This window comes from Capsicum annuum, chromosome 11 (genome assembly GCF_002878395.1).
Source record: "Capsicum annuum cultivar UCD-10X-F1 chromosome 11, UCD10Xv1.1, whole genome shotgun sequence".
NCBI lineage: Eukaryota > Viridiplantae > Streptophyta > Magnoliopsida > Solanales > Solanaceae > Capsicum > Capsicum annuum.
The window spans coordinates 18,799,277-18,808,384 of record NC_061121.1 but is presented as its reverse complement, the minus strand read 5'-3'; the positions used below and the strand labels follow the sequence as shown (position 1 = coordinate 18,808,384).

General features: G+C 35.7%; 1 protein-coding gene across 16 annotated transcripts; it reads left to right on the top strand.

Moving 5' to 3' along the window:
* Positions 1-843: 843 nt before the first annotated feature.
* Positions 844-7,870, top strand: LOC107847797 (beta-1,3-galactosyltransferase GALT1). Of its 16 annotated transcripts, none has more exons than XM_047399581.1 (11): positions 854-1,010; positions 1,517-1,572; positions 2,187-2,259; positions 2,940-3,042; positions 3,762-4,613; positions 5,500-5,720; positions 5,851-6,132; positions 6,354-6,482; positions 6,552-6,731; positions 6,931-7,038; positions 7,177-7,870. In XM_047399581.1, the coding sequence occupies exons 5-11, from the start codon at positions 3,854-3,856 to the stop codon at positions 7,384-7,386; spliced, it is 1,890 nt and encodes a 629-aa protein (XP_047255537.1). In that variant the 5' UTR covers positions 854-1,010; positions 1,517-1,572; positions 2,187-2,259; positions 2,940-3,042; positions 3,762-3,853; the 3' UTR covers positions 7,387-7,870. The 16 variants fall into 16 exon arrangements, with proteins under 16 accessions (XP_016547779.2, XP_047255537.1, XP_047255539.1 ...); XM_047399583.1 differs by having other exon boundaries at positions 2,121-2,237; XM_016692289.2 differs by having other exon boundaries at positions 2,121-2,259.
* Positions 7,871-9,108: the final 1,238 nt, after the last annotated feature.

The following is a 9,108-nucleotide window of genomic DNA, read 5'->3' as shown; positions in this document are numbered from 1 at the left end:
CTATTTGATGTCTATCAGGATTTGATGTATTTGTCTTTTAATGTGAAACTAGGAGCAAATTTTCCCTATAAATAAAAGACTTTCTTCATTGTAAATTATCTCTCAAGAGAAGAAATAAGAATCACTCTCTCTATTCACTCTACTCTTCTTCTTGTTTCTTATTGTTTTATAACAAAAAGGAAGTAATAAAAAGCTCTCTTGATTAGTGAAATGAATAAGTAAATTAAAACATGTATTTTTATTATAAGAGCCAAGTAAAATGGAATAGAGAGAATCAATCAAATAAATTAAAACGAAGAGAGTATTTTTTTTTTTTTTAGCAAATCAGGGTCAAACCTACTCCTTAATTATTCGAAATGAAGCAAAATATCTCTATTTATTTTTGACTCAAAAATATTCCATATTTGTTTTTTGGTACACAAATATTCCTCACTTTAACGGAGTACCACCAAACATATCACATGAAAAAAAACACTACATGACTAATCCACGTCAGCATCCACCGTGGCAAAATGATTAATAAAATTATATTTTTTGTTTCATTTCAAATAATTCAAGAATAATTTTAACTTTTTTTCGTATTTTTAATAAAACAAAGTTGAAACCGTAATTAATAAAACTGTTATTTTTCCAGAAAAAGGAATTAAAACGGAGGGAGTATAATTAATGTGTATTTTCCCTCCAATATTAAATTTTAATTAATCAACCTATTAATATAAATGTATTTTCCCTCCTCATTAATTAACTAATCAAGTCAATTTCTCCCTTCTTCCGTTTGCAAGTTTTCCTTAGTTAGGCGTAATGTAGTAAGCGACAAGGACCGCTAAACGCAGCAAACGGGCCCATATATACAAATCTTTCTATTTCTCTGTGTTCCTTCTCTGTCACTTTTTATTTTTTTCTTTGCTTTTGCTTTGCTTTGCTTTAACTCTTTCACATTTCCATACAAAATCCCAAGTGTTTCTTCAACAAATTTCTCCCTAACCATAATCATTCTCATCACTCTCTAGGTACGGGAAAATTATGAGTGTTTGATTTTGAGCAGTGTGATTGCTCACATTTTTTTTACTAATATTGTCCTTTGTAACTGTTTTTCAATTATAAATGGTAGTGTTTGGCTCAGTTTTCGCGCATATTAACTAAGTCTACGGGATAACTGCAACCTTGCACTAGCAACAGATATGAGTAACTTAACTCTGTTCGGATTTTCTGACTGGATTTTTCCTGTGTTACTGTGGATTTTGCTGGAGTATTTTTTTTTCCAGTTTTGTGCAGTAGGATCTGTAAATTTTACGGAATACTATCGAACTTATGCTTTGGTTATTCCTTTATGATAGTAGAAAATGTTGGTGGAGTTTGATTTTAGCAGTTTGAGTGTTCAATTTTTTATACGGGAACTCTCTTTGTTACTGTGGATTTTGCTGCTATTTTTTCATTTTTAACCAGTTGGATCTGTACATTTGCTTCGTTTTTCTTGGTAGTATGAGTTTAAGTGCTTTAAAGTTTGATATTTCAGGTTTTGCTCGTCTAAAAAAAGTTCTCTTCGGCATAATCATTCTCACCACTCTCTAGGTACAGTTTTTTTCCCTTCATTTTAGCAGTATGATTGCTTACAATTTTTGACTGGAATTTTCTTCGTTACGGTGGGTTTTTGCTGCTTACTTTTCAGTTCGTTCAGTACATTTCCGGAATACTCAGTTTTGACTGTAGAAAATGTTTGCTGACTTTGATTTTCGCTATGTGGTTAGCTTACAATTTTTGACTCGATTTTGACTGTACAAAATTGTAACTGTGGATTTTGCTGCTTACTTTTCAGTTCGATCTGTACATTTCGGGAATACACTCGAACTACGCTTCTTTTTTCTCGGTTTTCAGAGTTTGAAGTTTGGATGCAAGTGTGATTTTTCAAAAATTGTGCGTGATTTTTTCCATTTGTTGGTTTTGCTGCTTAGTTTTTCAGTTTCAAGCTCTTTGATCTGTGCATTTTGTATATTTCTTCCATTTCTTAACTTCACTACAAAAATGTATGCTTTGTTTGTTTTATATCGCCTTTTGGAAGTAGAAAGTGTTGGTTGATATTTGAACAGTTTGAGTTCTAATTGGAAATTGCTTCTGTTTAGCTTTCAGTTTTAAGCCGGTCGATTTGTGCATTGGGTTTTTAATTTGTGGAAACCACTGCACTCTAGGATTAGTTGCTCGACTAGGGTGAATTTGCAGACTGCAGTGGCGTCGGAAATGTAAGACTATGAGTATGATTAAGTAAGTTTCCTTTTGTTTTTCCCAATTTTGGTGCTCATATACACACTTTTTCCAGTTTTGATTGTCTTTAGCTTAGGTATTTGCACTGTTTTTTCTCTTTGGTGTTGTGTTTGAAGTTGAGATTGAGATCTGTAGTTGAGAATTAGAGGAGACTGGAAGTTGATTCCTGAATTTTCTTGTGCATTGTGCTGATCTAATTGTTTTTGTCAGTTATGTTAATTGTTTATTCTGTAACTTCAGGTGTTGGCTTCAGTGGCACATCTTAGTTTAAAATACTAATTGTATATTGAAGAGTAAGCAGAATTTAATATAGCATTTGAGTGTCTAAAATCTTGGAAATAGTTTATGAGCATTTAATTTTCTCAGAAGATGTGGCAAGAAACTAGTACCATCATATTTTTATTAGCACGTAGTTGTTATTATCTATTAAAATTTCCACTCTGTTATCTGCAATTTTTACTTTGGATGTTTATTTAGAGCATTTTCAGCTCTTGATATGCTTTAAATAAAGTTTTATACTATTCCTATTCCTGATCGCCTTCAATGTTTCTTTACACCGGTACATGATCCTGGCAGCTGCAAATTTTTCTTTCTTGTTTTTGCTTGTCCTGATCCTGTTAATAAAATTTAACAACAGTCAGAAAGGGAACCAGAAATTAATTAGGATGGTCAAACCGCAGGTTTATAGACGTTTTGGGAGCCACCTTTTCCCTTTATTTTCCGATCTAGGAAAATCAGGTAGAAAAGATAACATTACCATCTTCATATATCAAATTGGGACAGGTATGATCCATTTGTCTTTATGTATAATCTTTGAATCTTCTCTCTTGACTTGCGGGGCCTTAGGGTGTTTGACAGACTTCGTTGTTTTTCTTGTTTTTGATATTAAAGTACTACTGAATAACTGAAACTTCTCCAAGTTATCTGAAATTTAGACACCGCTACTTGGTTGCTGCCCTTTCTATTTCAACGTATAGCTTGGAACATACTCTTCTGCATTCAAGTTATCATCTTTCCATTTACAATTTAAAGAAAAACGGTTGTCATCTTTCCTTTGGAGCACTTTGGTCCTTTATTCAGAACCATTTTCCACCGTTTAATCTGTTATCTACTGTAAAGGGACTTATATTAAAGCACAAGTCTTTTAAGTGTTTAGTTCATTCTTGGAAAACTACATCTTTTGATGTTCAAGAACGTGTCCCAACTTGATCATCCGCCAGGAAGTCAACTAGGTTCGACGTTTTTCTTGGGCAGTGTGCATGAATCTCCAATCTCATATTTTGGCATTTTTTCATTTCACCTGCCATTGATTTTTGGTCTCCTATCCGGGGAACAATGTAATAGTGTGTGCCTTATTTGGTGTTTTCAAGTAACCTAAGCTGATTCAGCAATGGAATCTGGACTCACATGAGATAAGCTATTGAATTGTTTAGCATTTGGCACATCTAGGTATACTGTTGCACCTGCTATTGTTCTGTGACATATCTGGGTATACTGTGTAGGTGCTGCTGTTCTGTTGATTCTTGGGGCTCATCTAGTCTGGCATTCGTTGAACTAAGTTCTAAATGATTTAATAGTTGTATTGACAACAGAAATGAAGAAATGGTACGGTGGTGTTTTAACTACATCCGTGTTGATGTTTTTGGTCTTGGGATACTGTGTGATGAGGAAACCTGTCAAGGAAAGCTATATTACGAGTTCTCTCTACTTCAATATGACAAATCCTCTTGAATGGATAAATTCTATGGCTCCACCCGCAGCTCACCATCCAGAAAAGATTACTCAAGTAATATCTGCTGAAATTGTTGTCTCTGATCTCTTTATTAAGAGGAACCTATCAGCTCAGGAGCAGCAAAATTTGTTTACATGGTATCAATTGAAAAGGTTAGCTACTCATGATCTAGTTTTACCTAATGCTATAGAGGCAGTTAAGGAAGCCACTGTTGCATGGAACAACCTCATGAGTGCAGTGGAGAGGGAAAAACTCGATACAAATGATAGTTCGATTAAGGCAGGGAAACAGAAACAATGTCCTCATTTTCTTAGCAAAACCAATGCTACAGAATTTGATTCTAGCGGCTTTAGGTTTCGGCTTCCTTGTGGCCTGACTCAGGGTTCTTCCATCACAATAATTGGCATTCCAAATGGTCTTCTTGGTAATTTTCGGATAGATTTGACTGGTGAACCACTACCAGGTGAACCAGATCCTCCTATTATTCTGCACTACAATGTTAGGCTCCATGGTGATAAAGTAACCGAGGATCCCGTAATTGTACAAAACACCTGGACTATTGCACATGACTGGGGTGAAGAAGAGCGCTGTCCGTTACCATTGGATGAAAAGAGTAAGAAAGGTAATTGGTTTATTTTCCCCTCTTCACATAAGGAAGCTCATTCCTTAAAGTAGATGTTCAAGCTTTGTTGCTTCAGTTTCTAGCATTTCTTTCAATCTATTATGTTCAAGCTCTGTTGCTTCAGTTTTTAGCATTTCTTTCAATCTATTTGAACTTTTCATGCGCCAGAAGTGATGCTGCATCCTCCCGTGTGCTCAATTTTGATGTTGGGCATGCCATTTTTGGAAATAAAATTATTATCGTTGAAGTCGATGTCACCTGTTTGAGGTCTAGATGCTGCAAATGTTTGGGAATTTTATTTGTGTGCTGATATTATACTTAACATTCCGAAGTTAGCCTGTTCTATTTAAACCTGTTCTATCTAAATTCTTATATTTCTTGGAAAATTTTGCTGTTTTAAATATATATGATTTCCTATTTTTATTCCTTATCGGGAAACAAAACGTATTTCCTACCTTCATTTTCATATAGTCTTCCCTGCATAATACGTTCTTTCGTTGTCTCTTTCCTGTTGATATTGATAATAAAATCTTGTCTCCTCTTGTTAACCTACATACTAATTTATTTTTCCATTGCTGCATAAGCCATTGGAGGTTTGCTGTAAACCTTTTATCCAATTTGTTGAAAGCTGGTTGGTCTTTTTCCCAGAGATCGAGATAATTTCTAAAATTACACCACCTCATCCTCCATTTTCTATCAAGAAATATAACAGGATTATATGACTGGTAATTTGTATGGTTTCATCATAATATTCTCCGGTTGATGTCTTGATTAGATTTCCCTTTTCTGTTTTTGCCCCCTTCTTTTATCTTTTTCAGTGTTCATTGCTGTTCTCACTTGTTCACCCTGTGATCATTGCATTATTACTTATTTACCTTTTTTTCAGTGGATGAATTGGACCAATGCAATGAGATGGTGGGCAATATCATGGCTGCTCGGCACGTCATAGCAACAAATAAATCTAGCATGGTTCAAGATGGGGCTAAATCAAGAAAATATTTTCCTTTCAAGCAAGGATATCTCTCAGTTGCCACTCTTAGAGTAGGATCCGAAGGAATTCAAATGACAGTTGATGGAAGACACATAACATCTTTTGCTTTTCGTGAAGTAATCTTTTCCCCAATTTTTCATTTTCTCCTCTTTGTTCCTCAGAGTTTTATGATGGTTATTGCTGCATCATAATAATGGTTATCTGTTTCGCTGGAATCTCCTTTAATTTGGATGTATATCTTATCAGACTTTGGAACCGTGGCTCATAAGTGAAGTGAGGATATCGGGAGACATAAAGTTAACTTCTGTTGTCGCAAGTGGTTTACCAACATCAGAGGATTCAGAGCATATTAATGACTTGGAAGCTTTAAAAGCAGCTCCTCTTCCTCTACGAAAAAGACTAGATCTCTTTATTGGTGTATTTTCTACCGCAAATAATTTTAAACGCAGAATGGCTGTCCGTAGAACGTGGATGCAATATGATGCAGTGCGGTCTGGACAAGCTGCAGTGCGGTTTTTTGTTGGCTTGGTGAGTGATTCTTTCCTTTGTTCTCCATAATGTGAAACTGCCATTGGTTTTAAGATAGTATAGTAGTCAATGTTTATTCTTATCTGATTCTTACTACTGGATCTTGGGTCTTGGGTTTCAAGTGCCGTAGTTCCATTTTATGCTGCTCATTAGAAGTCACATATTGGATTTTAGTAAGTGAAACTTTATTTGACAAGAAGTTTGTTGTGCATCTGCTGTAGCATAAAAATCAAATGGTGAATGAAGAGCTCTGGAATGAGGCTAGGACATATAGAGATATCCAGCTGATGCCCTTTGTTGATTACTACAGTCTTATCAGTTGGAAGACCATTGCCATCTGTGTTTTTGGGGTAAAATCCTGTCTCTTCATAACTCATGGGGTATCTCGTGCACCCTTGTTGACATAGTCTATTGGACAGACAGAGGTTGTTTCTGCAAAGTTTGTCATGAAGACAGATGATGATGCATTTGTTCGAGTGGATGAAATCTTATCTTCTATGGAGAGGGTTAACACGAGTCGTGGATTGCTATATGGTCTTATTAACGCGGATTCTCAACCTCATAGGAGCCCCGATAGCAAGTGGTTTATCAGTCCAGAGGTGAACATCTCCGTCATTTATATCAGATTGCATTGTAGATTTCAGTTCTTACTCTATTTCAGTAGTCAGCAATGAGGAAAGGGAATCTGTAGTAGCAACAACTCCAATTGTCACTAATTTGTTCATGAAATGAAATAACACATACTTCATCTCCAGTTTCATATGTGTGTTTTCAATCTTATTCTTTTTTGATGTATAGGAATGGCCTGAAGAAACTTACCCTCCTTGGGCACATGGGCCCGGTTATGTCGTCTCCAGCGATATAGCAAAAACGATCAGCTCAAAACAGAGAGAAGGTCGCCTAAAGGTAAGTGAACCTTTGCCCTCTACTTATTCAACTGTCATTCAAGTGAGTGAAGTTTACATGTGAAAATTTATCATTCAGTAACTCAGTTCCTGTTTCTCCAATTTAATTCTAAATGTCACAAGTTCCTTGCTAATGCAGATGTTTAAGCTGGAAGATGTTGCTATGGGCATCTGGATTTCGGAAATGAAGAAAAACAGGTTGCAAGTGAAGTATGAAAAGGAAGAGAGGATTTTTAATGAAGGTTGCAGGGATGGTTATGTTATTGCACATTACCAAAGCCCTAGACAGATGCTCTGTCTATGGCAAAAGATTGAAGAGAATAAACGGGCCTTATGTTGTGGCGATTAACACAAAATAGTGTTCGTCTGAGTTCTGAACGCTCAGAAGTTCCTATAACTAAGATTTGACAAACTTCCTGCTGACCTTTTCTTGTAGCTGACTGAGGACATGTACTTGAGGTGGAACACTAAATAGGTCGGGAAGAAGAGGCCAAGGTCATGCTTATACCATATTGTTGTTGTAGGAGGTAGAGTAGTTACTAGCATATTGATATTAGTTGGTGATTAGATTAGCTTGTTAAATATATTACTAGAGGTTGATTTTTGAAGATGTTGGGGGAAGGTATCTGTATTATAAACAGAGTCAAATGGAGGGGCATTATATGTTGTCTAGAGCATGGGTACACTATGTACTGTGATTATTTTGTATAAATCACACGATCTCTCGTACCCATTATTTTTAGTGAAGAGCATTGATGTATGCTTCAGTATATTTTGATGTTGGAAATATTACCAGTTTCCAAAAAAAAAAGTATATTTTGATGTTGGAGTTCTTTTCTGCATTGTATCTTGCAGCCATTACAGGAGAATTGTTGCCTATTCCGATACAAAGCAAAGCAACACGAGTTTTCCGGGTTTTCATTCTAGCACTTTCTTCAGTTTGTCACTGGCATGTTAAGTCTTTAACCCCTGTGCTTTATGTATCTGTGATGAGGACTTAACTTTGTATGGTTTTAATGCAAAAGTTGGTCATGGTGACAACAGTACAGGAACAAGAGAAAGGGGCTGAATTTGAATGAAGCCGGAGACCAGAGTGGACTTGCTGCTATCTGGTATTCCTGGTTTCCATTTTAGCAGTTTTCTCATTTTTTTCCTTACATTTTTGTAACTGTTCATGCATCTTAATAGCAAGTGACAGCATATTATACAATCAAGGTATCTCTAAACACAGAAAAACACAGAAGGTGTATCTATGTTAATAAGCAACAAGAAATCTTAGTTCTTTAACAAACATTGTTAGTCCATTGAGATCTCTGACATGTAAATACCGAAGGAACAATCACAAATATATGAGTCATGCCCACATGATCTGACCTTCTCATAGCCCTACCAACTGGGGCCTGGGGAGGGTAGGTTGTATTGTGTATGCAGTTCTTACATCTTTGTGGGATAGAAAAGCTGTTTTCTATAAACTCTCAGCACAAAAGAAATATTTTCAAAGAGAATGTGACATACTCGGGCAGAGATTAATTGACAGCCTGATTTCATAATAGCAAATAATAAAAAGTGGTTTGAATTTATTTTGGTTTTCCTTAACACCTCTGTAAGCAATGAAAGACTGCAAAACAAAATGATTAGCAATAACATTTATAGTTCACCATCCCAGAACTCATGAATGGATTTGTATGGTCCATCTGGATGAACAAATTCTTCAGCTTTGTATCCCCTACATTGAGGAATCTCTTGAATCCTAGCAATTTCTTCATTGCTTAGTTCCCAATCCAAAATTTGAAGGTTCTCTTTCATTCTGTCTTTGTTAAAACTCTTCACTATTACACTAGCTCCTTGCCCACCTATAAATATCAAACACTATTAGAAACAATTAGGGCTTAATACTTGGACATCCACTTTAATATACTAATATAATTTAGTGCAAATACAAAGTGAACAAGTTTTTTGTTGTTGTACCTGTGCAATGCTCTTTTATCTATGAAAGGCAATGTCTTTTAGAACAGAATTTTGCATAACAGCATGAGTCCCCAAAAAGGTATGCCACTAGCTCCTAGGGGAG

Coding starts and splice junctions, on each gene's coding strand:
- LOC107847797 (XM_016692293.2), top strand. CDS start 3,854: ATGAAGAAATGGTACGGTGGTGTTTTAACTACATCCGTGTTGATGTTT. Junction 6,483..6,551: donor TTGCCATCTGTGTTTTTGGG/GTAAAATCCTGT, acceptor TCTATTGGACAG/ACAGAGGTTGTTTCTGCAAA. Junction 7,039..7,176: donor AGAGAGAAGGTCGCCTAAAG/GTAAGTGAACCT, acceptor TTGCTAATGCAG/ATGTTTAAGCTGGAAGATGT.